General features: G+C 53.9%; 3 protein-coding genes across 12 annotated transcripts in view; 2 read left to right on the top strand and 1 right to left on the bottom strand.

The window, feature by feature from the left end:
* The first annotated feature begins 318 nt into the window (after positions 1-318).
* On the top strand, positions 319-5,108 carry C3H8orf58 (chromosome 3 C8orf58 homolog). Of its 6 annotated transcripts, none has more exons than XM_058720342.1 (7): positions 319-587; positions 1,744-2,255; positions 2,627-2,791; positions 2,900-3,041; positions 3,175-3,287; positions 3,504-3,610; positions 4,165-5,108. In XM_058720342.1, exons 1-7 carry the CDS (start codon positions 539-541, stop codon positions 4,274-4,276), a joined length of 1,200 nt encoding a protein of 399 aa, XP_058576325.1. In that variant the 5' UTR covers positions 319-538; the 3' UTR covers positions 4,277-5,108. The 6 variants fall into 6 exon arrangements, with proteins under 6 accessions (XP_058576325.1, XP_058576329.1, XP_058576328.1 ...); XM_058720346.1 differs by having other exon boundaries at positions 323-587; positions 3,528-3,610; XM_058720345.1 differs by lacking the exon at positions 319-587 and adding an exon at positions 625-996.
* Positions 5,109-6,065: 957 nt separating this feature from the next.
* CCAR2 (cell cycle and apoptosis regulator 2) lies at positions 6,066-20,522 on the top strand. Of its 4 annotated transcripts, none has more exons than XM_058720337.1 (21): positions 6,066-6,226; positions 7,106-7,200; positions 7,479-7,570; positions 7,999-8,090; positions 8,295-8,409; positions 8,580-8,709; positions 8,891-8,987; positions 12,960-13,079; positions 14,841-15,063; positions 15,151-15,264; positions 15,630-15,793; positions 16,244-16,415; positions 16,503-16,733; positions 16,843-17,064; positions 17,666-17,810; positions 17,933-18,012; positions 18,373-18,519; positions 18,696-18,807; positions 18,906-19,094; positions 19,247-19,452; positions 19,711-20,522. In XM_058720337.1, the coding sequence occupies exons 2-21, from the start codon at positions 7,143-7,145 to the stop codon at positions 19,753-19,755; spliced, it is 2,754 nt and encodes a 917-aa protein (XP_058576320.1). In that variant the 5' UTR covers positions 6,066-6,226; positions 7,106-7,142; the 3' UTR covers positions 19,756-20,522. The 4 variants fall into 4 exon arrangements, with proteins under 4 accessions (XP_058576320.1, XP_058576317.1, XP_058576319.1 ...); XM_058720334.1 differs by having other exon boundaries at positions 6,067-6,226; positions 17,930-18,012; XM_058720336.1 differs by lacking the exon at positions 6,066-6,226 and adding an exon at positions 6,713-6,796 and having other exon boundaries at positions 17,930-18,012.
* Positions 20,523-20,812: 290 nt separating this feature from the next.
* The window catches only part of BIN3 (bridging integrator 3), a 42,374-nt gene continuing 35,427 nt past the window's right edge, over positions 20,813-27,759 (bottom strand). For both annotated transcript variants that reach the window (XM_058720338.1, XM_058720339.1), the window contains exons 7-9: positions 24,785-24,926; positions 24,435-24,569; positions 20,813-21,694 (exon numbers count right to left, since the gene is read on the bottom strand). In XM_058720338.1, coding sequence (XP_058576321.1) covers positions 21,548-21,694; positions 24,435-24,569; positions 24,785-24,926 — 424 coding nt within the window. In that variant the 3' untranslated portion in view covers positions 20,813-21,547. The remainder of the gene's footprint in view (positions 21,695-24,434; positions 24,570-24,784; positions 24,927-27,759) is intronic.

Raw genomic sequence — 27,759 nt, 5'->3', positions numbered from 1 at the left:
CGTGCAGCCAGCACGTGGGACTCCATTTCCTTCCGCGCGGCTGTCCAGTCCCTACCGACCCTCCACCCCCATTCCCAGCTTCGTTTCGGCGGCAGGAAGACAGACCAGCATGTGAACCGCGGGTGGGGGGTGCCCGGTAACCCCGCACCTCGAGCCAGACGGCGTCCCCAGGCGGGGGCCTCCGTTCCCCGGCCGGGGCGGGAGCGTGGGACTGCCCGGGGCCCGAAGGACCGGGGACCCAGGCCTTTTCCCGGCTCCCCCCCGCGCTCCGCGCTACCCGGCTCCCAGCCCCCGCCCCTGCCCCCCACGGCCCCACTCGGCGCGCCCACCCCCAGCCGCCCGCACACCTGCGCGCCCCTCCCCCCTGCCCGCCCCTTCCCCTCGCCCCCGCGAGGAGTGTCCGGGGGCCGCGCCCAGCCGGGGCCGGACGCGCGTGCTAAGCCGCCCGCCCGACCGCGGCTGGGGGACGTGGGCCGGGATCGCGGGGCGGCTGCAGCGGCCGCGGCCGGGGCGCCGCGTCGGGGCCGGGAACTGGGCCATGCTGGGCCGGCGGCGCGTCTTCGCCGTGGAGCCGCTCGGCGGCCGGGGTGAGTCGCCCACCCCCAGGCCGGCCCGGGCCTCCTGCCCTGGAGCCGACTCCCGCACCCGGGCCCGGGTCTGTGTCCCCTGCCCCAGCCCGCACACCCCGCCGGAGGCGCCCGTCCTCGCCGCCTCCCTTCGGACGGGCTGAGTGATGGCGCCTCGCACTCTGGAGACTCTCTGGGTTTGGGCGTTAAATCAGCCACCACCTTCCATCCCACTCCCTTCGGGCTCCACTTCCCTCTAATTCCCCATCTGGATCATTCTCGGCCCAGCCCTTGCCCCGGCCGGCAGGTCCGAAAGCTCCCCCCCAGCGGCGGCGGCGGACCCGTTCCCGAGGTAGACTTCCTGGCTGACCTCCTTGGCCAGAGGGGCCTGGCCTGGCACCCAGGTCTCCTGCGTGGCCGGCGGTGAGACGTGGGCGGCCCCCCATCCTCTCCAGCCGTAGTTTGTGCATCATTATTACAGTTGGGGACCCAGCGCGTGGGTAACCCCTGCCGCTGCTTCTCCTCCTACCCCCTCCTAATTCCAGTTGGGTGTGTTCCCCCCCCCCCCAACTCTCCGCAAAATCTTCACTATTTCCCATTTAAAAGAACAGAAGCCCGCAATGGTTGTAGCTGTTGTTATTTTATTACTCTCCCCCAGGAGCTCCAGGAGAGACTTCATCTTGCATCCTGATGCTAGTTTGGACCCCAGGCTTCCTGCTTTGTGCCCTTTCCCGGCTCTCTGAAAGCTGGAGGGTGGGGGTGGAGGTCGTAGCCATGCTGCCCGGTGGGGAGCAGTTGAAGAGACTGGGGCTCCCCATTCATGACCTGGAGGTCTTAGGCTGACCCTAGGCTCCAGAGCACAAGGGCTCCCCAGAAGAAAGCAGCTACTCCCTTAAAGGAGGGTGGCCATATAAGGAGCTTATAAATAGGACCTGCAAGGCTTTGCCCATATCCTGGGTCTGTGATCCTTAACAAAGACTATTTGTGAAGGGATCTTGTCCTACCTTCTCCCAGCCAGGGATGGGGAGATATCTGGGCGGGGCCGTGGCTGTCCAGTCCCGGCCCCTCCCTTCACCTCTGGCCCAGGACACTCCTCCCCTGGGAATTTTGCCAGCTTCCAGGAATGCTGGGGGCGTTCAGGGCAGCCTGCCCAGCCTGATACTGACTGTCCTTGCAGATGGGGTTGGCGAGGACCTGGCACGCAGCTGTGTAGTACCTGGAGTCAGCAGCACCTACCGAAGGATCCCGGACGCTGTTCAAGGTTGCTCCCTGGACTCCTGGAAAGGGGATGGCCAGCTGAGAGGTGTCAGGAGGCAAGAGCCACTTCTCAAACTGGCTTCTCGGGACTCTGGAGTGGAGATGGTGGTTGGGGACAGCCCCCTGGCCACCTCACCAGGTCTTCCTCAGGACTCTCTGGACTTTGAGCCCGCAGGGAGCCCTGATCCCCGGGCCCTTGCTGCCATGGAGCCTCCTGCCCACCTGAGCCGGCTCCTGGCCAACCGTAAGCTGGAGCAGGTGCTGGAGCGGTCCCTCCAGCTCCCGACTTCCCCTGTCGGCATGTCACAACACCACTACTCCCTGAAGCCACCTATCAAGCCTGAATGTGAAATGCCCCCTTTTGGAGCAGGGGAACAGGAGGCCGCTGAGGCAGAAACTGACCTAGAGGCAGGTCTGGAAGGAGCAGAGGTGGTGAGTGTCAACTCTCAGGCTGGGTGAAGAGTGCGGTGGAAACGGTCTTTTTACATGGAGGGGTGGGTTGGTGGCTGGTGGGTCCTCCCTGACTTCTTCTCCTTGGAGCTCTCTTGGGGTGGGGCATTCCTTGCCTCTAATTGATGGGTTGTGTCTCAGCTTGTTGCCTCAGCCCACTCCCAGCTGTGTGGAGGTGAGCAGTATGGGGGACGGCCTGGCAGCCTGCCTGGCAGCCTGCCTGGCCGGGCACTGGGAAGCCAGCTAGGGGTGTGTGCCTCCTCTCCCTGGCCCCTCTGTTCCCATCTGCTGGCTGCCTAGGATGGGAGTCTGGTTGAGTTCAGAAGTCTTCCTTGCCTCACTCTGTCCCACAGGTGGGGGGCCTGGGGCCTAAGGCCTGGGCCTGTCTCCCAGGGCAGGGTCTCCGCTATCTGGAACACCTGTGCCTAGTGCTGGAGCAAATGGCAAGGCTCCAGCAGCTCTACTTGCAGCTGCAGACCCAGAGGCCCCCAGGGGCGAGTGAGCTGCAGGTCGGGCAGGTGAGTGGGGGAAGCAGAGGAGGGCTGGGAGCCCTGCAAGCAGGGCTGCCTTCAGAACAGGCTCAGCCATCTAGTCAGGTCTTGAGTACCCGTCTCTCCTGCGCACAGGATCCTGAAGCGGTGGAGGGGGAGTGGGGGGAGCAGCAGCAGCGGCCACCGCCACCGCCACCAGCCCGGGACCCTTCGCCTCCACCTTCTTGTGCCCCAGGCAGTGAGGTACAGGAACTGCTCAGCCAGACCCAGGAGACAGGTGAGGTGCCATTGTGTTTCCCTGTGTGTCTTGCCAACCCAGGGCCCCCCACCCCGGGCGGACCTCCTCAGTCCTGGTTTTGATGGGTGGCTTTTTGTTTCTGGCCCTGGGTAATGGGATTTTCTTTCTGAAGGGGCCAACACAGCTTCACCCCTAAAGGTAGGGGTTCCTGGTGCCAACCCTCCCAGGCTTTTAGAGGCTTCAGCAGAGCCAGCTCATATCTTTCCATCCTCCCAGGGACACAAGGTAGGTGATGGGTATGTGTGGAGGAGGTGATACAGGATGGAGTCGGGGGTAGGGGGTGTTTGGGTTTGTAGATACCCTGAAAGCCAGAAACTCTGGGAAAATGACAGAATTCCTGATTGGAGCAGTCCTGGCTGTGGCGACTGCTATCTCTGGGAGCTCAGGCAGGGGTATGTTGTGGGGAGGAACTCTGTGGTGATCCCCTCACGCTCTGCTCAGCGGGATCTCTCCCACTGGAACAAGGTCAAGGTCCTGCTCAACCGGATCCGTTGGAGAAGCTCGAAACACTCTGAGTCCCCTGCCCCTCCTGATGGCCCTGCCCCAAGGTGAGTCCTGCGGCCCAGCCCAGGTTAGGGCAAAGGAAGGAACCTGATGAAGCCAGAAGCTGAGACTGTAGTGCCAATTGTGGGTTTTTTTTTTTTTTTTTTTTTTTTGTCCCTTTGAAATCTGAGAGGTGTAGATAGTCTTGGCGAGGGTGGTGGAAGAAACAGAAAGTAGTTAAAGTGTCCCATTTACAGATGAAGAGGATGGGGACTGGGCTGGGGAAGGAAGTCGCTTTCTGAATCTACATGCATGCAAGTCAGTGAGGAGCCAGGACCAGCATATGGGGAGTCTCCCTCACGCAAGCCCAGCAAAAGCCTTCACCCCTCACAGCTGAACCTTAGGCCACCTCCTGGATTTGCTGGGAGAGCAAGGTTGGGACACAGAGGATCCCACAGGAGATGATGGGGGATAATGCTGAATAATTCTGTGGCGATAAGAAGCTCTACGTCAACATCCCCAGGCTCCCCACGGCAGATAAGCAATGCTCCATCAACTCTGGGGCCATTGTTACCTTGTTTCCTCCTCCTAGCCTAATGCTTCCTTTCCTTTTTCACAGGATTGAGTCAAGGGGTGTCCCTGAAAGACCTCCATTCCAGCCCCTCCGGAAGACCTTTATGCCATCATTTGTGGTTAAGAAGCAACGAGCCAAAAACCTTTCTGTATGCTGAGAATTCCTGGCGCAGGGACATGACCTTGGGTGGAGGGGTGTGCAGTGCAGTCATCTTCCTCGCCCTTTGCCCTGTTACTGTTTCTGGGCACTGCCAGGAAAAGCTGCTGATGCTCACCCTTCTCTCTGAGGAGAAGGCTGGACCTTTCTCCTCTGGGCAGCCTGGCAGAGGAGCCCTGGTTCCCTGAGTGGCCCCAGGGTGTGGCAGCCCCTGGGCGCCTTGCTGGTTGCCAGAAATCCCTGGGCCTAGACAATGTGAACTAACTTATTTATCAGGAGTCCATGGAGCATGTTTGGCCTGGTGATCTACTGGGGCCTAGCATGTCACAGATGTGTATTTATGCAAAGTGATACGTGTATCTCTGCATGTCTGTCACTGTTGTGAACTGGCTGGATCCAACCATGTCTTCTGAATCATGCATTCAAAGGGTTGGTCTGGGTGAGGTAAAGGATGGCCACCTTCATTCCTCAGTGGAGAGTTACTGATTTGGAATCTTGCTTTCCTCCTCACACCCTCGTGGGCAGCCCTAAGACAGAGAAGGGTGCTATCTTGGGTTCCTCTGCATTGAGTCTTGCCTGTGGAGCAGAGCCCCTGAAGACGGAACCTGGAATAGAAAGGTCAGGGACAACATGGAGAATAGCAGAGTAAGCTTCAAGGTCTGCCTTTAGCTGCTTTGGTCCCTAATAACCTTAACACATCAGAGTTGAAACCAGAGACTCATTCTAGCTTTTGACTCTACACTCATAGCTTCCTACTTAATCTCCCAAATGGTCTAATGATACCTGCCCTACCTACCTCACAGTCTTATTAATGAAGATAAAACGAGATGAAACTGTCTCAGAGTGCTTTGTGAACAGGAAGGGGGAGGGTATGGGTGTTGGAAGGAGGCCAAGCTGGAGGGATGATGGGAAGGCCAGAGGATAAGGGAGGACTGGGGTTGCTAATGGAGACTAAAACGGCCAGTGATTAGCAGCAAGACTTATAGCAGGTCACTTTACTGAAGTCTCAGGTTTCCTGGGAATTAGGGCACTAATTCCTGACCTAATCTTCCAGCCCTGGGAGGACTAAAGGAAATATTTCCTTTTTTTTAAAGAAACACTCTCAGAGAGTGCAAGAGTGCACGTGCACGCAGGGTGAGGGGCAGAGAAAGAGAGAGAGGAGAGAGAGAATCCCAAGCAGAGCCTGACGTGGGGCTCCAGCCCACAAACCATGAAACCATGACCTGATCAAGAGTCGGATGCTTAACTGAGACACTCAGGCACTCCTAAAGGAAATCTTTCTGAGAACATTATAAATGTCTACCAAAATGTTGTGGTGGTCTCTTTACTACAGTCTGGCAGGTTCCTATATGTTTGCTAATTGAGAAAGAGCAAAAGTTTAGTCTCCTGTAGATATTCAGAGGGCAGGAGAGGAGGGTGTCTGTGTGTGTGTGTGTGTGTGTGTGTGTGTGTGTGTGTGTGTGATCAATGGAAGGACAGGGCTAGGGATAAGGTCACTGGCTTAAACCTGGCGTCTCCTCCTTTACTCAGGAGGGGCTGGTTCTCTTGCGGCTGCAGCCCTGGGGTCTGCCAGAATGAGGCCAGATGTGGGGTGATAGGTGCTCTCTTCCACTTGGGGGTCCAGCTCCTGCTGTCTTTGGACAAGGAACCAATGCTCTAAAGCCTGCTTTTCTAATGGGACACTTAAGCGAGGACACCGCGGAGGCCCAGCTTCCTCACGCGCATCCGATCGGGGAAGGTGCAGTTCCGTTCCACAGTTGGAGCGGGATGGCAGGCCGGCGTGGGGGAAGGGAGAAGTCGGTGGAGAGGAGGGAGGGACCATATCCGGGAGAGTGGTAGCTTCCGACCAGTGGTCGCGCTTCCGGAGAGGCGCTTCCGGTGGTGGCGGCAGCAGCGGCTGTGGTGGTTCCGGGTGTCTTTGTCCCCCCGGTGTCGCGGCCCTGGCCCGCAGGTGGGTTGGGGGGCCCCCCGCCGCCCCTCTGCCCCTTCGCCCCTCCCCCGGCCGAGGGGCTGCGAGGGCCGGGCAGCAAAGATGCACGGGGCGCGGAAGGGGCCGAGCCCCCCTTCGGGCTGCAAGTCCCGTCTCCCTGGCAACGGCCTCGGCCCTGGGGGCGGGCGGGAGGAGGAGAAACCGCGCGCCTTCGTCCTCCCACGGTGGCCCCGCCGCGGCCCGGCCCGGGAGGCCCGGTGCCGGCGGCTGCTGAGGCGGGAGCGGAGGCCCAGGGAGCACGGGAGCAGGAGCGCGGGCGGGCGCGCTGCCGGATTCGCGTTCGGCCGAGCCACAGGGCTACCTTCCTACCAGCCCGTCCGGGGAACAACGGGCCGGGCTTCCGGGGAGAGGGCCCACACCTTCTCTCCAGCACCAGCCTCCTCCATTTTTCCGGGCCTTGCGTGGAGCGTTTTGGCGGATGTATTTGAATGAATGAATGCCCCTGGGGCTCTTTCCAATCCCCCCACTCTCCCCAAGCATCTGCGGGTGGTGTGGCATAGCGAGAGGAGCGTTAAGTTGTTGGAGACCTGGGTGCGAGTCTCAGTTTTGTCACCAGCTGGTTCTGTGTGGCCCTGGGCAAGTCTCTTAATCTCTTTGAGCTTCAGTTTCCTTTTCTTTCAGATAGCTTGACAGTATCACCCACCACTAAGTTATTGTGAAGGCAAACTGGAACAATGTAATTTTTTCATTTCCTGCCCCTCTTTATGTTCTCTCCATCTCCATTCATTTTCAGTACCCACCTCACCTTTATTAAGATCTCAGTTACTTTTGTGGGGGGCGGGAGGAGGGGTCGGTGGAAAATTTCCCTCTAAGCTGTTAACACTGCTTTTTCAATTAAAGGTTTTTTCTAAGACTCTGAAAGAGGACAGCATTCCCAATGTCCCAGTTTAAGCGCCAGCGGATCAACCCGCTTCCAGGGGGACGCAACTTCTCAGGTGATCACCTTTATTCCTGCTCGGCTTCAAACTGGGTAGTAGTTCGTGCTTTGGAGATAGTCTTTTAAAATGTGGCTTTTGGGGTTTCCTTGGTGGAGTGTGATTGGTTGCCAGCGTTTCATAGGAAACTAGGAGATGAGCTCAGTGGTGGCCAGTGAAGCCCTGTGGAGGAGTTGGTTAGAGCCACTTTGCTCTTTGGGCCTCCCGTATCTTTGAGCTGACTCCAGTGCTCAAAATGGTAGGCGCACTTCCTGGAGGTTGCTTCTCTGTCCACATAGGCGCAGCTTCAACATCTCTTCTGGGTCCTCCTCCTGGTTTGCTCACTCCTCCTGTGGCCACAGACCTGTCCCAAAATGCCAGGCACCTTCAGGTAGGTTGGGCATTTTTTCTAGTGAGTTTCAACACTCAAGACTACCACAGCATGCATGGGTGCCTGGTGCTTTCATTCTTGCATTGCTATGTTCATCCTTCCTGACACTCCCGGCCTGAGCCAGGATGGAGGTGACTAGACACCTCTGACTGGGGAGTCCTAAGTCCTGGCTCTAGGGAAATCTTTAGGCTGCTTCTGGGAATTAGAAAACTGGAAATCCTAGAAGCAGTTGGTGACCTTAGAATCAGCGTGATCTCCCCCCGTTCCTCCACAGTAGATTATAACTATTGCGCACGCGTGCCTCCTTCACGCGAACCTTGATGCGATACTCTGCTGAGCCCGGTGCGGTTTGGCTGGAGAGGAGATGCTAATGGCAGAGTGTGGACAGATGCTCTCTGTGACTTTCAAACTGCACTATTCTCTTACAGGGTGGGGAGAAGCAGCGGGTCTTCACTGGCATTGTTACCAGCTTGCATGACTACTTTGGGGTGGTGGATGAAGAGGTCTTTTTTCAGCTAAGGTAGGCTTGAGGTTAGTCCCCTTCTGGAAATGCTTATTCAGTTCAGTTCTGTCACCATGCTGGTGGGACCCCTCTGAAGCCATTGCTTTGCTGTTTTTATGCAAGGTGTGAGAAATCTTGATGGGAAGGGCCTCATAGGGGCAGTCAAGGTGGCTTGGCCAGGGTCTCTCTCCTGACTGGGTCTCCTGGCTTGTGTGCTGGCAGTGTGGTGAAGGGCCGGCTGCCCCAGCTGGGTGAGAAGGTGCTGGTGAAGGCTGCATACAACCCAGGCCAGGCAGTGCCCTGGAATGCTGTCAAGGTGCAAACGCTCTCCAACCAGGTATCCATCTTTCCTCGGCATGTGCGTCGGAAAGGGGAGGGAGGGAAGCCCCTGTGCCCTGAAAGCTGGGCGAGAACCTTACTTTTGTCAAGAGGTGGGGCTGCATCTTTCCGAGGTGGTGAGCAGATCAACCATGGGATGCCCTGACTTTCCTGGTTATTGTTCTGCAGCCCCTGCTGAAATCCCCGGCACCTCCTCTTCTACATGTGGCAGCCCTGGGCCAGAAGCAAGGGATTCTGGGAGCTCAGCCCCAGCTGATCTTCCAGCCTCACCGGATTCCCCCGCTCTTTCCTCAGAAGCGTGAGTACCAGTGGTGTGGATGTTGGGATTTGGCTTTATAGGGTACTCTGGTTGAATGGGCCTGTAACTCTCAGGTTTGCTCTCAGAATGGAAGTGGGTACTTCTGTCACTGGAAGAAAGGGACAGGGAAGCTGGGCAGATATTTAGGGTTTTTGAGTCACCACCCATTTCTTCTCTGCAGCTCTGAGTCTCTTCCAAACATCCCACACACTTCATCTGAGCCACCTGAACAGATTTCCTGCTCGGGGCCCTCATGGACGATTGGATCAGGGCCGAAGGTAAGAGAATGATTAAGCAGGGAAGATATTTTATTTGCCCCTAGTAACAGTGTCTCTTTCTTTGCCACCTGTTGACGCTAACATTTTCTTTCTGCAGCTAGATGTCTCTTTCTAGTGAGGCCCTTTACCCTGAAACAGGCTGATGCATTGAGATGTATCTGCAAATATTAGAACTATATAAACTGGTTCAGCAAGCAGGGATTTGATGTAGTTCAGCTTTCAAAATACCATATTGAATTTTTAAAATACATAATTTTCTTTTATTTTTAGTCCTTAAGATTGAGGTGTCAAAAAATCAAAACTATCAAGAAAATGAGAATTGTCCAGAAAACATAACATCGTGGCGTAGGTTTTATTTGCTGATATAAAGCGTGTTTGTTTATATGTGCTACGCATCAGTGTAGTGTTAGAATGTGTATGTTGCACTCTGCCCTGAAGCCCAGGCCTGTGCCTTGAACATGCAGATAGATTCATGGCCCCTCTGCAGCCGGCATAGTGACTCTGGGACTTTGGAGGTGTCCTAGGCCATCTTCTGTCATCCGTGAGCTACAGGGACTGCGAGAGCATGCTGCCTATTCCCTCTAGCTCCTGTGTCCTTATTCCGCCTTACTCTCTCTCTAAAAGGTTTCGCTTTTATCCTTAAGCTCTGGACTGGTTTGCTTAAGACTGGTTTTAGTTCTCCTGTTGGTCCTCATTTTAATTTTTTATTATGGAAAATTGTAAATATAGGTAAAACAAACAAAAAGATGATGAACCCTCATATACCCACCATCCAGCCTCAACAAGTATCAATATTTTCCATTCTTTTTCATCTGTACGTCCATCTATTCCCTGCCTTATACCTTTTTTTAATTAAAAAAATGTTTTATGGCAAATTTTATATAGGTTGAAATGCACAAATCTCAACCAGTTTTGACAAATGGGAAATCCCGTGTAACCCTCACCCCAGTTAAGATATAAAACATTTCTGTCACTCCAGAAAGGTCTCTCATATTCAGGTTCTTTTTTGAAATGAGAACTCTACTGATAAGGAAGATCTCCAGATGCCAGTAGGTTATTTATTACATGATGAGGGCTGAGAATGAACTCCAATGTGAACTCTTAAAAGGAGCATGGAATAACTCAGGGAAAAAGTTTAGGCAGAGGGTGTAGTCTGCTGAAGCTAGTGGTGGTTCCCTTGGGCTAGGTCATTATGATTTGTAACTAGGAGGATGGTTCTCTACCATGTCCCCACTACATGAAACACTTTGTCCTGTTCTCAAGTGACTGGTATATATTTTGCATACACCTGCACCCCTTCCTTGTCCCTGTGCATTTTCCTGGTCTTCAGTTTCCAAGGAGTTTCTACCTGTCACATTCTGTGAGTTTATTAAAGGCTTTATTACCAAATCCCAGCAAGTGCCCTCAGGGATAATGTAGCTTGGGTGGAAATCAATGGCTGCTATTGACTTTTTGCTTTAGGTTCAAATTCAGTCTTTCTGTACAGTCATATGCATTTGATTGTCCTGGACATGCTAAGCCCTGTGTACGGCCTGTTGGTATTACTTTTGCCATAATGCTTCTGTGTCATGGTTTCTAGAGAAAGGAGACATTACCACTGGCAGGGAGATAACACCACTAGTCAGTGCAGAGAATTTGCAAAGTAGGAAAGGGGGCAGTAGGAGTTCGGTCACTCTGGGACAACAGCAGTTTACAAAGGAGTCAGGCTGTGTTAGCATTTTGGCTGGAAGCCAAGTTTTATTTTAAATTTCAGGTTCTGGGATGGAGGTAACAGTGTCTCCGTTGGACTGCCAGTACTGAACTACTGAGGTTTTTTGGACAGGTGTGTCCAGCGGGATATGCCATCTCAGTATCCTGCTGAGGTTACAGAGATGTCTCTCACTGGTACTGCTTTCCAATGTGTTCCTGACGATTCACAGTAAGGAGAGAAAACTGGCCATTGATTCCAGGATTCAGTGGGATGTCCGGTTTCACTAGGGGTGGACAGCATTTCCCAAAGAGTTCACTCCAGTCGTGGGTGAGCTGGAGAGAGCTGTCAGAATTACTGTGTTAGAAATGTGGAAGCTGACATTCTGTAAAGGCGAGATTAGAAGGCAGCTTTTGGATGGAGATGCTAATGAGCAGGGAAATGAGCCAGGCAGATAGAGAAAAGAAAAAAACCCTCTGTGTTAAATGTAATGAACTTCGATGCTCAGGGCCATAATGACAAGGGAAACAATGCAGGCAGGTCTGAGGGGAAGAGCAGAGGCCTTCTGGCAAATAGACTGCAGGCAGCCCAGTTACCTGGGCAGGAAGACCTGAGAGTTGATTTTACTTCTCTAGAAACACAGGAGTTTGTTTTCCCCTCATCAAACTGGCATTTTTTTTAATGGTCTAAAGGTTTTTCTCTTCTATTTTTTTTTTAGAGGTGGGGAGGGGCAGAGGAAAGAGAGTCTTAAGCAGGAGCCAGATCTCACAACCATGAGATCACTACCTGAGCCAAAATCAAGAATCAGATGCTTAACCAACTGAACCATCCAGGCACCCCTCTTCTATTTTTATTTATTGAATCCATAACATAGTGATACTATAATAAGTATTATATCATAGAAGTGTATAAAGTAGTACATGCTATTATATAAAGCCAAAATAGTATAAAAATGAGTCATTTCCTCTTTGCCTTTAAAGGTAATAATCATTCTTAAACACCTTTAGAAAATAATTTTGAAAAGAGAAATTATTTACGGCTGCTTTTTTCCCTATGTCCTTTTCTGGTCTTTATAGGGAAACATACTTTTTATGACTCTAATTAAAAAATTAAAAAGTTTTAATTTTAGAGCCCACATTACTATCTTTTACGTATTTTTTTTGAGAGCGCGAGTAAGCACACATGCACATGCGTGAGTGTGGGGGCAGGGCAGACAGACAGAGAGAGAGAGAGAGAGAGAGAGAGAGAGAGAGATTGAGAGAATCCCAAGCAGGCTCCATGCTGTCAGTGCAGAGCCCCATTCAGGTCTTGGTCTTGCAACCATGATATGACCTGAGCCGAAATCAAGAGTCAGATGCTTAACCAACTGAGCCACCCAGGTGCCCTAGAGTCCAAATTATTTTTATACATTATGATTAAGGTGATTAAACATTTTTTCCATATTGCAGTTTAATCCTCACGATTGTTTTAACGGCTGTATGATTATTGTATTTGTTTACTATAAAAGTTCAGGTGTTGCTGGATGTGAATATGGTTTTCTTACTCTTGGTTTGAATTTTTTCCACTGTTTATAACCTCTTTTTCTTTTGAATTAACTTCCTTGGGATAAATTTTCAAGAGTGGAATTACTGGACCAAAGGGTTTGAGTGTTTTTCTGACTTTAACGTGTATTGTTAAGGGTTTGTTACAAGAACGGTCTCTTAATAAAACTTGCTTTATAGAACCCTTTGCATGGTAGCATATATGTGTCTCATGTTAGAAATCAGTTAAAATCTTTGCTCGTTTCAAAAAATTATATGTTCACTGTAATTTTTAAAGTTCAGAAAATATAAAAAATAAAATTACAAGTTTTACCAGAGGCATTTATCGTTAATACTTTTTTTTTTTTAAGATTTTTCTTTTTAAGTAATCTCTATATTCAATGTGGGGCTCAAACTTACAACACTGAGATCAAGAGTCATATGCTCCATGGACTGAGCCAGCCAGGTGCCCCAACACTTTATTTCTTTTCAGTTTTTAAAAGGTTATTTTGCACAGTTGAGGCACTACTGTATACATATTACTGTGTACTAGTCTTTGCTTATCATGGGTGGTTTTCTGCTATTAGAAATATTTAAATACTCATTTTAATAACTTCATAGCTATGTGTCATAGGCTGTTGGCATGGCTTCTTTATCCATTTCCTTGATGTTGGGGATTCAGACTGTTTCCTTGTCAGGCCAGTGTGTATTGAATCTTAATGTAACAGTGTGGTTTCTTCCTTCCGGTGACGGGCCAACTTCCAGCGATGACTATGACTCCAAGAAACGCAAACAGCGGGCTGGTGGAGAGCCTTGGGGTGCTAAGAAACCACGGCATGACCTGCCTCCTTACCGGGTCCATCTCACTCCCTATACTGTGGACAGGTGAGTGGCAAGGCTGGGGTGGGGGCTGAGGCTCACAGCTGGTAACAGTTTCTTGTGTAAATGAAATACAGTCTATGCAAGAGACTGTGTGTATATGGGGTCATGTGCTTGGGACCTTTTTGTTTTTTTAATGTGACAGTTTTTTAATTTCTAAGTCTCAAATTTGGACCAGCGTAGCACCACTTACATGGGTTCCCTGATAGAACTTCTGTGATTTGATCACCAGAAATACTTCTGCCAGGTTATCGTTAAGGCTTACCAATTCAAATTCGGGTACCCAATACTAGTTCTAATTCAAGTAGAAACTACAGATCGTAAGAGCCCTGGGACTCGTTTTCCAGGGAACCTCTCAATCCTTTTTCAAGTGCTGTACGGTGTATGAGGACTCTGGCCTGCAAGCCTACCTATCTCACTTAGCAACTCACTGACAGAGGTAGATGAGCGATTCCAGATTCCATCCAGCGGTGGAGAGGCAGGGCTCCAGCCACTGCCCCAGTGGCAAAGTTCACTTAAGCCCAAGCTGAGGTGGGGTGGTGGCCTCCTGGCTACTGCTCAAGGTGGAAGGGAAAGAGGGCTGTTCCCACTCTACCTGGCATCACCGCTTCCTGTCCACGGGGCCAGGCAGGACCTCTCCTGTGCTCCATGCTGAGCCACCTGCCTCACAAGACAGTGCGGTCCCTGCATCAGCCCTGCATCAGGGCTGCATGTAGAGCCTCCTCACATCAGTCCAAATGTGACTGCGAACAATTTGCCACACACAATGTGTCTTTTTGAATGTATATAGAAGCTTCTTGTATGTACTGTTTGGTATTTTGCTTTTTCACTTAATACATCTTGGAATTTCTTCCATGTTAACATTTATTAGGTTGGGGTTGCATTCTTTTCAGCAACTACACAATACTCCACTGAATGGACAGACACTTTTTTTAGCCAGTTCTCCATTTTCACTTTTTAATTGTTGTAGTAAACATTCTTCTACAAACATCTGTGTGAACAGGCACAAGTATTCTGTTGAGATCAGTTCCTAGAACTGGAGTAGCTGGCTCAAAGGTCTGATTTTAAACTTGGACGTACATTGCCAGTTCTGTCCAAGAGGCTGTGTCGATCTACGTTCTCGCCAGCGGGGCATGAGGTACTTGTTTCCTCCTGCTGTAGCCGGTGTACCTTGTCAAACGTTTGGATCTTTGTCAGTCTCATAGGTGAAAAGTGATCCTCTGATTTGCATTTCTTTAATTTTAAGTGAGATAGAGCATGGTTTCACAGGCTGTTAAGTCTCTTTTCTTTTTTGTTAAGTATCTGTTGATGTCAGTTTTCTCAGACTTGTCAACTTTCTGTTAGTCATTTGTGGGCTCCTCATATCAAGACAGTTGAGCCTTAGCTGTCATGGATTGTAAATGTTTTTCTGTTTTTTCTTCTCCAGTTCGACTTTCTTTTGTAATTAGAGGTTGAAGCATTTTAGTGGTCAAATCTCCATCTTTTTCTTTTCAGAGACGTCTTCTTTCCCAGGTTAGAAAATATTTTGCCCTTTCCCCTCCAAGTCTTTTATAGTTCCATTTTTTATTTTTTATTTTTTATTTTTTTGGTTTATTTATTTATTCTGAAAGAGAGCAGGAGAGGTGCAGAGAGAGGGAGAGAGAGAATCCTAAGCAGGCTCCACACTGTCCGCATGGAGCCTGACGTGGGGCCTAAACTCATGATATGGTTCCATTTTTAAAAATAATTTAGCCTTGCCCAGTCTGGATCTTTGCTTTCTTCCTGCAGCCCCACCTGTGACTTCTTAGAACTCCAGCGCCGCTACCGCAGCCTCCTGGTTCCCTCAGATTTTCTGGCTGTGTGTCTGAGCTGGCTGTCAGCCTTTCCTCTGAGCCAGCCCTTTTCCCTCCATCATCCAAGCCGTATCCAGGTATCTTCTGAGAAGGAGCCAGCTCCAGACACTGGTGCTGAGCCCATCCCTGCAGACAGCGATCCCGCTTATAGTTCCAAGGTAAGTGGGCTGAGGTCCTGCCGCTTTGTCCCATTGTCGGAGGCTGAGAAAGCTCTCGAGTGTGTCCTTCACGCCGCCCCTGCACAGGTACTGCTGCTCTCTTCCCCGGGACTGGAGGAATTGTATCGTTGTTGCATGCTCTTTGTGGATGACATGGCTGAGCCAAGGGAGACACCAGAACATCCTTTGAAGCAGATTAAGGTAAGAGCTGGTGTCCATGAGGCAGGATGCAGTCATTGATAATGTCCAGGCCCTGTCAGGTTTTCGGCAGCTTGGCTCCTTTTCGTGAACTTGTAGAAACCAGCAGTCTCAGAACTGAAATACCACTACCACTCACTTCACCAGGACCGTATGGCTCAGGATCTTCTTGTCAGAAAAAGTTACATGGCTGGTTCACGTTCATGGGTAGAGAGATCCACCCCTCCCTGCTTCCCACCCTGTGTGGGGGATTCTTCACCACATCCTGCTGCTTTCACTCTCAGGGGTGTAGGCTGCCTCACGGGAGATCCAGGTAATTGGGTTTTTGTTTTTGTTTTGTGTTTTTAATCTCGGATCCATTTTTGCAGTTTTTGCTGGGCCGGAAAGAAGAAGAGGCGGTGCTGGTTGGGGGTGAATGGTCTCCCTCTCTGGACGGCCTCGACCCCAAGGGCGACCCGCAGGTGCTAGTCCGCACCGCTATCCGCTGTGCGCAAGCCCAGACCGGCATTGACTTGAGCACCTGCACAAAGTGGTGAGTGGCTGCCCCAGGCTTGTCTGTGGCTGGCCCTCTGTATTGGGGAGACTGTTCAGGAGGTCAAGTTCCTGTGCCTTTCTGACTTGTTAGCTCTCTTCTGTGTCCTAGTCCTACCTCATTCCTCCCTCTGGCCCTCAGTGACGGTCACCTTGGTCATGAGCATGACTAGGAATGTGTATGTGTGTTGAGGGCCAGCTGACCCTCCAAGGCTCGTCAGATGTGATCCCTCTGCCATATTAGTGGTCCTTGTTGCTTGTAGCACCTTGGATAGTAATTGTCTCCTTATTTGTGTCTCTCCATTGATGAACCATTTCTTGAGGACTTGGTCTCTTTTGTTTTTGTATTTTCAAAGCTTCGTATGCAGTATGTGCTCATTAAGTGTTGACTGAAGCACTTGCTTGTGAAGGTCATGGGTCAGTTCTTCCTTCTTCCTTTTGCTGTGAGCAGGTGGCGCTTTGCTGAGTTTCAGTACCTGCAGCCGGGCCCACCGAGGCGGCTCCAGACTGTGGTGGTGTACCTGCCAGACGTCTGGACCATCATGCCTACTTTGGAAGAGTGGGAGGCCCTGTGCCAGCAGAAAGCTGCAGAGGCAGCTCCCCCACCCCAAGAGGTGTCCGTGGTAAGACTGAGCCTTACAAATAAGGGGGCAGGGTAGATGCCCTGACCCCTGGGCCCAGGTGGTCACCGCTCTTGGCTTTTGTCACAGGAAGCAGAGCCAACGGAACAGGCAGCTGATGTATCAGAGCAAGCAGCAGACGCCTCTAAACAGAATGCAGAGAACCCAGAGGCCACCGCACAGCAGGAAGTGGACACCGATCTCCCAGAGGCCCCTCCACCCCCCCTAGAACCTGCTGTCATGGCACGCCCTGGCTGTGTAAACCTGTCCCTCCACAGTATTGTGGAAGACCGGAGGCCAAAAGAAAGGATCTCTTTTGAAGTAAGTGTAGGAGTCTGGGGGGGCCGTGCAGTAGGGTATCTGGGACGGCAAGGGCTTGAACATTCCCCTTTTCCTGATGCTCGTGGACCTCTGCTGACTCTCCTACCAGGTGATGGTGTTGGCTGAACTGTTTCTGGAGATGCTGCAGAGGGATTTTGGCTATAGGATTTATAAGATGCTGCTGAGCCTTCCTGAAAAGGTTGTGGCCCCACCTGAACCTGAGAAAGAGGAGGCAGCTAAGGAAGAAGAAGCAGTCAAGGAAGAGGCTGCCAAGGAGTCCAAGGATGAGGTACAGAGTGAGGGCACAGCTGCCGAGTCAGACGCCCCACCGGTGAGTACCTCTGCTGCCCTGCACGGGCACTGGGGCTGCACACAGTAGTGCTGCGCCATACCAGGCGCTGCTGGGGGGCCTCACGGGGCTCCTCTCACCGCTCCTCTCGCTGCCCGTGTGTGCCTTGCCACCTGGCATGTCCTTGGGAGCAGGGCACCTCGCCCTCCCACCTGGCTGTGCAGCTAGGAGGTGGTGTGCTGAGGAGAGGGGAGGCGGGCCTGGCGGCATGGTTGACCTGCCAGGGTGGCACAGAAGCCTCAGTTACTAATGCTGTGGGGAGGACGGGTGTTTGGGCTGCTTGATGGTTAACTAGAGCGCCGCATCTTCTTAGCCCTTTCTAAAGCACATAGGTCTGTTTCTTGCCTGATGCCATCAAGTACACATATAATTTCTTACGAGACCGTGACTGACTCCCAAAGAAAACTCCGGGTGCCCTGGAGCCGCCCTGGTGTGCTCTGAACCCCATGTAATGAAGTGCAGTAAATGGGAGCGTGTGTACAAACCCCTTGCCACAGTGCCTGAACACGGTTGATGCTCAAATGTTGGCTGTTCTGATTGTTAGCAGTTAGAGATGACTGTTCTCGTCCGGGTCTGTTTCTAGAAGGAAGATGGGCTTTTGCCCAAACCTCCATCTTCTGGGGGAGAGGAAGAAGAGAAACCCCGGGGTGAGGCATCCGAGGACCTCTGTGAGATGGCGCTTGATCCGGAACTACTGCTCCTGAGGGACGACGGAGAGGAGGAGTTTGGTACGTGCGGGCACCACACAGTGGCCTCCTGGCTCTGTGGCTGGACTGCTTTCCTGTTACGGCTGTGGGATTTGGGCCCGTGTGGTCCCTGCTCCAAGCTTATCTCAGGCTTTCTGCAGCAGGAGCCAAGCTGGAGGATTCTGAGGTCCGGTCGGTTGCCTCAAACCAATCGGAGATGGAGTTCTCTTCTCTTCAGGACATGGTGAGGCCTCTCTTCCATCCCCCAAGAGTCCGTGAGGCTTATTAGCGAGGTCTCTGACTCACTCCTGGGAGAGGGAAACTTTTACCATTTGATTCCGGTTGACAAAAACCAGAATGTGGTTCTTGGCTCATGGAGTGGGGTGTTCATAGGATCGAGGGCACTTCAGTATCTCCATCTGGGTGAATCTGAGTGAGGTATCTGATCTAGGAGCGCACTCACTTCCTCTGTGTGTAAAAGTAGCCTGGGGGCCTGTCTCCAGGCGGAAGGGTGCCCCGGTGTCATTAGGTCAGCTACGTCCTAGGTGCTTTAGCCACTGAAAGAACTCTTTGTAAATCTTGTCCATCCTCGTTTCTCTTGCAGCCCAAGGAGCTGGACCCCTCTGCCGTGCTCCCTTTGGACTGTCTCCTTGCTTTTGTCTTCTTTGACGCCAACTGGTGTGGCTACTTGCACCGGCGAGACTTGGAGAGGATCCTGCTTACCCTTGGGCTCCGGCTCAGTGCAGAGCAGGTGCCTTCTCTCACATCCTCTCCGCCCTTTCCAAGACGGCCTCCCCTAACGTTACATGCAGACACTGGACTCCTGTGGGTGGCTCAGAGAGCTCTAGTTCTAGGCGCTTGCATACAACGGGGGCAAGGGCTCGCGTCTTCTCATCAGTGGGTGTCTGGGGCGTATGTTTTCTGCAGGCCAAACAGCTGGTCAGCAGGGTGGTGACCCAGAACATTTGCCAGTACCGGAGCCTTCAGTACAGCCGCCAGGAGGGCACAGACGGTGGGCTTCCTGAGGAGGTGCTCTTTGGTGCGTCCTGGTGCCTGTAGCCTTCTGTGGAGGATGGGCGGGGCACACTGCTTTCTCCTGAGAACTCTTCCTTCTATCTCTTTCTCGGCCCCTTCTAGGAAACCTGGATCTGCTACCTCCTTCTGGGAAAAGCGCAAAGCCGGGCGCCGCCCCCACAGAACACAAAGGCCTGGTGTCCCACAACGGCAGCCTGATCAATGTGGGGAACCTGTTGCAGCGCGCAGAGCAGCAGGACAGTGGACGGCTCTACCTGGAGAACAAGATTCACACACTGGAACTGAAGCTGGGTGAGTGGCCCGAAGTCGCAGGGACCCGGCACGCATAGGACATGCAGCCGTGGGTGTGGAGATTAAGAGGGGTCCCTCCTTACGCTTCGGGCCTGTTGCCCTGTGCGGCAGTGCTTAGCTTAGCAGCGGTCTTTCTGCCGTTTCCCCCCCAGAGGAGAGCCATAACCGCTTCTCAGCCACTGAAGTAACCAACAAGACACTGGCGGCGGAAATGCAGGAGCTGCGGAGCCGGCTGGCCGAGGCCGAGGAGACGGCGCGGACAGCCGAGCGGCAGAAGAACCAGCTGCAGCGACTGCTCCAGGAGTTCCGGAGGCGCCTGACCCCCCTGCAGCTGGAGATGCAGCGGATGGTGGAAAAGGTGAGCCTCTAAGGGCAGAGCCGGCCGACGGTCATTCGTCATTCGGGAGGCTTGGTTGGGGTGACAGGTGACAGCCAGCCAGCACGCACATTGGTCCTCCTGCCCTTGCCGGGCTTTGCCTCGCCTTGCCTTCTCCACCTACTGGTTTCTTGGGGAATCGGTTGGTAGCAGCTGCAGCCTGGTCTCCCGGGAGGAAGTGCTGCTGTCCTCCCATCTTGGCCCTTCCTCTCGAGTCCTGAGTCCTGATTCTCGTTCTAGGCGGACAGCTGGGTAGAGAAGGAGGAGCCGGCACCTAACAACTGAGGGGCCTGGTGCAGGAGCTGTCCTCCCGTGAGGTCAGCGATGGAGCCTGCTGACGTTCGAGCCCTTTTGGTTCCAGAAAGAAGCTGGAGCAGGACCTGGGAGCCACAGGCAGGGGTGGCTGACCCCTATGCTCAGCCTCCGTAGAGGAGCTCAGGCCATCAGGGTGGGGTCTGTGCTATGTGGGACGGATGCGTGAGGAACCCTGGTTCCACTTAACAACTAAATCCAACACCTTCTGCACCCCTCGAATGTCATTTTGCCCCCCACCTTGGGATTTTTCCTGGGGCCCTTTAGTCTTGTGCTGACTTTTCTCCTGTCCTCTTCCAGTTTAGAATAAGACAGGGGAGGAAAAGGCTTTCGAGTATGTCATAAGGTCTGATGCCAATAAACTGAGGAAACAGACGTGGACTCTGGCAGGGGGTAAGAGCCCTTCCTCTGGATGGCACAAGTCCTGCCAGGTACAGGAGCAGGTTCCTAGGGGAAGGGTCTTCCTTGGCCATCGCAGAAATGGGAGTCTGTGCTGGCGAACTCTTGGTGTTGGGCTGTGTCTGCCAGAGAGCACTGTGCTCCAGCCACCCTGGACTTGCCAGAAGAAACCAGCACCTCCCCGTGTTCAGAATGTGGTATTGGCTCTGGCCCAGCCTTTTTCCCTGTTCCCCAGAAGTCTCGCCTCTTTCCATAATCCGTGGTTTCAGTTTGACTTTGTATATAAAGTTGGTTTTTTTTTTTTTTTTTTTTTTGGCTTTTTGTTTTTTAAATAAACCAAAGTCAAAAACAAGCTAAGTGTCCTCCATAGCTCTTACCTTCTTCCTCTTCTAGGTCTCCCTGTGCTGCCCCCTTCCTCCTAGTCCTCAGCTTAGCCTCTGCTGGATGGGGGGTGCAGCATCTCCAGAAGGTGATGCCAGGTGGCAGGAAGACAAGCCCCAGGGTGCTCTGGGTCCTGCCCCCTGCTGGTCAAGAGACACTATGCCACAGGGGTGCTGTCAGCTCAGCAGAGGGCAGCACCACCCTGACACAAACCTGGGGTGGCTCTCTTCTCTCCTCAGTTACAGCACAGTAACAGCTGGCAATTTTATTGAAAACTTTACTTGAAAAAATAAAATTTCCAAATATTCAGGTGAGACAAACCCACTGTTCTTGCTTTGAGGCCTGTGAATCAGGCTGTGACATTTTGTTGGTTGACAGCCTATTTACATGAGCTGAGTCTGGTTTCCTAGGGAACCTACAAGGCTTGGGGTTCTTCTCTGCACTTGACCTAAGGGATAGAAGTGGGTGAAACCAGGTTTTATCATGCTGGGAGTCTGGGCTAGAGGAGAGGCAGTGTCTTGGGCCTCTCCCAGAAAAGAAGAGTCTGAAGGGGAAAGGCAACGAGGGTGGGTGGACTCCCAAGGATGGGTCTTTCTTTGGAGGTAGGTGAGATCACAACCGTGCAGGCAAGGCTAAGACCTCAGGTGAGCGGACAGAGCCTGTGCCTTTGAAGGCTGGAAGCTTGCTCAGGTCCTAGGCCAGGCTGCCCTTTGGACGGTTCTTTTGGAAACAAAGCCCTTGGAGTTTTTCTGTGCTGCTTACCTGTCTGGGTTCTTGCTATGGGTGGGGAGGCAGCAGCCTGCTTGGGGCTCCTGGTGCCAGGCTCACTGCAGAGGTCTGGTGAGGTAGAACAGGGGCCACTGCTGTCCCCATACTTCTCTCGGGGGAGAGCCTTTTGCTGGCTGTCGCCTGAGCCTAAGCTTAACAAGGGCTAAGACCAGAAAGGTTGACTTGTATCCCAGGAGTCTGAAACGGTGGCGGGGACTCAGTCATCAGCCACAATGGAGAGGGCTCTGAGCTCACTCAGTCTGGCCTCATTCTCCCTCTCCCGCTGCTCATCAGTGTGGCCAGGCTGGTCGAGCTGCTGGGTCAGGTCTCCGAAGATCTTCTGCATTTCAGAGTAGTACCCAACCTGGAGGCAGGGATGGAGAAGGAGGTTGGCAGGTGCTGGGCTCCTGGGGTACAAAGGCCCCTCAGCATTGCACCCCCTGGGCGCGTCCCAGAGGCCCACATGCTGCTTGTTCTCTTAAGCAGAGCGCTCAGGCTGGGTGGAGGGGGCTGGCTTCCACTCTTCCCTCCATCACTGCCCTTCCTCTCAGCCCATCTCCTGAAACTGCAGGGCAAGTAGGGAAACTGAAGCCACAGACCCCAGCCCTTCAGGAACGTCCACTGCTGCTGCCAGGATGGCAGAGGAGGGGGGGGGCAAGGGGGCCTTGGTGAGATGGATGGAGGCGGGGGTTCTGACTTTGGAGCCCTCCAGGCATCTGAGGGGCGTTGGGGCCTGTGCCGGGAGATATAGGACAGTGCAGCCTGAGGCTGGCTGAGGGCACTGGCAGGACCCTCCTCGAGTCCTAAGGGAAGCCAGGGAGTCAGGCACTGACCCCAGGTGCTTCAAGAAGCTAGACCTTTGTCCATGGGGAAGGGGCGTGGCTGGCCCCCAGAACCCTGAGAGTCTTAGAGGTAAAGGTGAGAAAGGTGACCCCCCTGCCCCCCAGCCGCGTGTTCCTTCCCAACCTGTCCCACCATTAAGCACGCTGCGGCTGTTTGGCTGGAAAGCAGGGCTCGCAGACCAGCTCGTTTCCGTGTCCCTATGTGTGTAGGCACCGGGGCTGATGGGAGAGGCCTGTGGCAGTGGGGTGGGGGTGTGCTGAGGACAGGGGAGACCCCTCAGCAACTCTCCGATGGCTGAGGGCTGCTCAGACCAGGGGCCACTGCCTCGTCTCCACCTCCATGACCAAAGGCAAACACTTCCGTGAAAGTGATCCACACTACTCAAAACTCTATTCAGACACTGCTTCCACTCTAGACAGTGGAGTGCTGTCACTGGGAAGGCCAGGCCGAGTGGCAGGTTTGGTGGCAGGGCCATGGCTCAGCTGCTTCTGAGGAGGGGTCTGTCATACCCCCACAGCTAGATTTCCACTGGGCTGAGGGGAGCTAAATGAGGGTCTCCAAATGCTGCTGTCCCCTGAGGGGACAGCGCGTAGACCAGGGCCGGGAGAGGGCAGGGGATGGCCTGCCCTACCCCCACTCCCCGCCCCAGAGCCGCACTGCGCAGGCTGAGTCACTAGGAATGCTCACTTCTCCAGTGACTAATGGCAGCGACAGCCTCGGGAGGGGGAGGCTGGTGCTGAGGAGGCAGTAAACAGTCCCTTCCCTATCCACCCCGCTGCCCGGCTACGGGGCATCCCTAGCCCCTAACCTCAGGTCTGGGCACCCTGGAGCTTCCTCCCGTGAGCGACAGAATGGAGGGGGCAGGGTAGCATGCAGGGGGCCGGGAGCAGGGGTGGTGGTGGCACAGGGAGGGAAAGCACGGGTCTCCTTAAACACATTCCTCCACAGACTAGGCTGAGCCTCTGGAAGGAAGTCCTCGTCTCCAGGAGAATGCTCTGGAGGCAGGTGTGGAACCCCCCCCCCCCCCCCCCCCCCCCCCCCCGTCCCCCTTCACTTGTGCATGTTGGTGCTCTGCCTCATTTCTCCCTAGCGGCCAAAAACATGGTCACTGAGTTCCAGCTCCAACATCAACCCTGCTCGGGGTTCTGAGCACAGGTATGCAGCCTCATGGGTTTTGGTGTTCTCCAAAGGCTGATAGGCTGGGCAGGTAAGGATCGGGCTTTTCCTTGGGTGCCCTGAGGCCTTTCAGCTTCGTCACCTTGTTGACTGCAAGGAATGAGTGTGTCCACTAGAGGGCGCCAGACACCCAGGCCAAGCACCGAAGTGGGCAGGAGGGGGCCGTGCCTTTAGCTTTGTCACCGGCTGGGGAACGGTGGGAAAGGTGGTAGGATGCTGAGTGCCTGCAGGAGGCTGATGCGGGGGCCCCACATGGCAGAGACCTCTTGGTTTGGCACCTTAACCTCCTCTCTTTTACAATGGGGAGAACAATCCCGGCTAACAGTTTAAAGAATGGCCAGGGCTGGGGGTCGGGGGGGTTGCTACGCAGGAGCTACACGCAGCTGGACATTGTGTCCTCAAACCCTCGAGTGGTGGGAGGCCTTAGCCTGCTTCCCACCCTCCAGTTGCCCGGCACCGGTGCTACCCCGGGCACCTCCATGCACACCTGGCCACAGGCCGGCCTGCCTTTCCACTGGAAGGTGCCCTGTGGCCTGGCACCCAGGCAGAGGCCTTGAGCATGGCCCTCCCCAGGATGTAGGGAACCCTCCAAGGGTTGCTAGAAGTCAAGAGAGCCTGTGGTCTCCTGCCTAGCGAGGAGGAACAACTAGATCGGGGAAGCAGGGGTGTGGGCCTTTGCCCTGCAGGCCTCTGTGCTGGACCTGAGCACACCAGGCAAGAAGAACCTGCCCGTCAAAGTGAGGTGTTGAGAGGGTGGCTCTCTTCTTGCCACTGGTGGTACAATGAGAGGAGAGAGAGAACTTGAGGGAAAAGCCATTCGACAAAAAGGGGTCTCATCCTGGGACTGTGATTCACCAAAGAGCAACGGAGGAGCCCAGGCGGTAAGTCCAGCAAATGCTCAGAGTCAGACGCAGACGCAGTGCCGGGGGCAGGGTGGCAGCACTGCTGACTTGGCGGAGAACGGCTAAGCCACCCTCCCAGTTGGGAAGCGGGCACGGGCGCGAGGGTGTCTACAGAGCCCAGGACCATCTCCCAGGGGAGCAAGCATTTGCCGTCCTTTGGGGCACGGTGGGGAGCCGCCTCACCTGCGCTCGGATCAGGGACTCGAAGCTGGGCTGGAAGTAGTCCAGGCGGCTGTTGTAGAACCGCGGCATCTCATCCAGGAGCTGCTTGTTCTTGGCCTCAAAGTCGTCCCGCACAGGCCGAAGCTCTTCTCGGGCCTGAGGGACAAGACACTGGGTGTCACAGCTCTTGGCAGCTTATCCAGAGTGTGTGCTGGGGGCACGATGTGTACGTTGGGGGCGGGGGTGGGGTGGGGATCACATCTGGTGTCTTGGTCTCCTAGCCCCCAAAGCTGGTCCCCAGGTGAAGGAGGAACTTGCCACACGTCACCCACGGGGCCCGTTGTCCACACCCCCCTCTCCCTTCTTAGTACCTGGTGGAGTTTGGCCAGCACTGGCCCCGTCTTCTCCTTCTCCTCGTACTTCTCCACCTTGGCCTGCAATCTTCTGTAGTCCTGCAAGGCCTGCTCCCGCCGCTTCACCGCCATGTTGAGGCTCGGGAAGACACTGCTAAACCTGCCGCACAGTCGGATACAGGCTGTTCTTGGAGCCGCAGCCCAGCAGCTCGGCGTCCATTCAAAAATACATACTGAGTGCCTACTAAGTGCCAGACCCTGTTCTAGGTCTTGGGGATTTCACGTGGGTAAGACAGATGAGGCCGTGGCCCCTGGGGAGCACCCACTGCTGAGAATGCCGTCCGGGGTAAGGCCACAGGAAGGAAGTAGGACTAAGGGTCACTCTACTGATCAGAGTGAGCCACAGGGGCAGGAATGCAAGGAAGCCACTGGCATGGCCACTGCCCCTTCCCCACCCATCTCATATGACCCCGCACATGACAGAGACCTGTCACAGAGCATGGGAGAGCTGAAGACTCTTGGGAATAATCTGTCCAACATCTTCCTTTAACACAATCAATGAAATTGAGGCCAGAGAGATGACATGACTTGTCCAGGGTCACAACCAGGATAGTGACTGTCCAGCAGAGAGCTCAAGCATCCCAGTTCTCTGGCACCTCCCTGCCACCTCATGGTGGCACTAGCAGTGACAACTGCAGTCGAAACCTAGCCTTGGCCTATTTCTATCAGCTGACCGTGAGAAAAGCAGGAACCCTCTGGTTCTGCCACTGAAATGGCTGAACCGTTGAACCAGATGTTTGTGGAAAATGACTCAAGGACATGTTGTTGCCCCACCGGGACTAAAAAGGACCACAGGGAAATGCTGAGGAGTGGGCCACTCACAAAGAGTGGCAGCGGACACTTCTGGCCCCTGTGGGCATCATCTTTGTGATGACTATCATCTTTGACTGGGAAGAGCAATGAGGTCTTGAGACAGACACCGGGCAGGACTGCATCCCAGGCAGGGACGCTGTATTTCCCTTGATTAGAGTGTTGGAGAAGGCAAGGCAAGCCTGCAAGCAGGTTTTCTGGAACTGGACGGGAAGAGATGGGGCGAGCAAAGCCTGCAGGGCAGGAGGCGGCAGGAGGCATCTACCCTGCAGGTCGGGCCCCGCAACTGAGGAAAATGGTGGCACAGTGGTTATTCGGGGTTGAGAGGCACAGAGGGGGCACTCGGGGCCAGAAGACTGGGTTTCTCTAGGAGCGGCCGGGACAACATGCTGTGGGGACCTCCCCTTCCACAGTGCTGGGGCCGGAGGTGCCCGTCAGCTCCTGGGCCATCTTCAGGCAGTTCACATGCCACAGGAAGAACAATTTTCCAAGTCTGCCTCTCAAAGAAGCATGATCATGAATTTGGTTTTTAAAAGCCCCAACAAATCACGAGTGCCCGTGACATAAGAGTAATGAAGATTTTTGCCAGAGAACAGAGAGCATAAATTTGACTAAAGCACTGAATTCCCCAGCCAAGGCTATAGATACAGGCAGTAGGTTCTGGTCAAACAAAAGCCTTATCCCTAAGAAAGGACACTAAAATGAGTCCTTCTAACTGACTGGGTGACCTAATGGGCTCACTACCTAACTGGAAAGGCTAGAAGTGGGTAAGACATGCCCTTAGACAAATCAGTCATCAAATCGATACTTGAATGACTGATCTGCCAGCAGAGGAGCCTCCTTGCTGCTGTGTGAACTGGGTGTGGGGAGTAGTACCTTCAGGACAAAGGCCCCCTATCCCGGGTAGGTCTGAACAGATAAGACCAGGGGCAGGGACCAGCCTCACTGTTTGTGCCTCAGGCGGCAGCTCTGAGGGGATCTCAGTTGCTAGGCAAGCCCCTCTCCCCTCCTGGGAGGAGTGTGACCAGCAGCTGAGAGGCCTGTGACTCAAGGAAGCAGGTGCAACAGAGCCTGAGAAACCACCACCACCACCACCACCCTCTTGACCCCAACCAGACTAGAGGCCACAAGTGGCCACCCTCATTCTCTCATTAGAAGTGGCCTGCTTAGGTGGCCCCAGTGCCTGGGCCTCTGCTGTCCATGCTGCTGGCGGCCTGGGAGGAGTGGGCACGGACAAGAATGGGGCAGGAAGCAACAGGCGGAGGGTTTTCTCCTATTAGGAAAGAGGGCAGCACCAGGGATGCATTCTGTGGGTGCCAGGCGGGACAACCACCATGCTGGTGGCTGAGCAGTTCCGGATGCCCTCTGACCCCAGAGCACTCGTCTCTTTGCTCGCCCTCAGTTGTCAGCTGGGGTTGATTCCCAGGGCTGGGATCAAAGGCACAGAAACGACAACTAAATGCCATTGCAGGGGTTGGGTTCAGGCCTCCCCTTCCACAGATGGGGAAACAGATTTGGAGGAGCAGGGCGCTGGCCAGGGTCATGGGCTGGCTGGGGGCCAGCTGGGACTGCCCGCCCAGCACTTTGCCCACTCCGCTGCAAAGCACCCCCTCGGCATTTATGGACCATCCTGGTCTTTCTTCCTGAGAGCGCCATTATGGCTTCAACACTGGGTCACAAGCTCCTAAAATCTGTGTTGTGTCCGCCCTCCAGAGAAAGCAGAACAGGGCTGGGCCTACACCACACCCTCGCTGAAGCTCTGCCCAGGTGACTGTCCTAAGGTTCAACCAAACTGCCTCCCCTGGGTAAGCAGTGGGGTGAGGAGGCAGTGAGAGGGAGGAGGGAAAGGGGGAGGGAGAAAGAGGCCGGCTGGGAGGTAGGCTGGGAGCAGCCGGCCCTGGTGGGGAATGCCTGCCATTCCTCAATCTGTGCCCACACAGCCGGGATCTTCCACCCACCAGGAAAGGGAAATTGAAAGCATCCCCATCCGACCATGTGAACACAGCCCAGAGACTGGGGGATTAGAGGCCGAGCCCCCTGGGGGGAGGCTGGGGGCGGCAGGGTGGCCATGTGGTGATGTTCTTCATCAGAGGACAGGAAAGCTGCAGTTTCCTGTTTCCGGT

This window comes from Neofelis nebulosa, chromosome 3 (assembly GCF_028018385.1).
Source record: "Neofelis nebulosa isolate mNeoNeb1 chromosome 3, mNeoNeb1.pri, whole genome shotgun sequence".
NCBI classification, from domain to species: domain Eukaryota; kingdom Metazoa; phylum Chordata; class Mammalia; order Carnivora; family Felidae; genus Neofelis; species Neofelis nebulosa.
The sequence above is the reverse complement of the archived record's forward strand: the minus strand, read 5'-3'. Positions and strand labels throughout refer to the sequence as shown.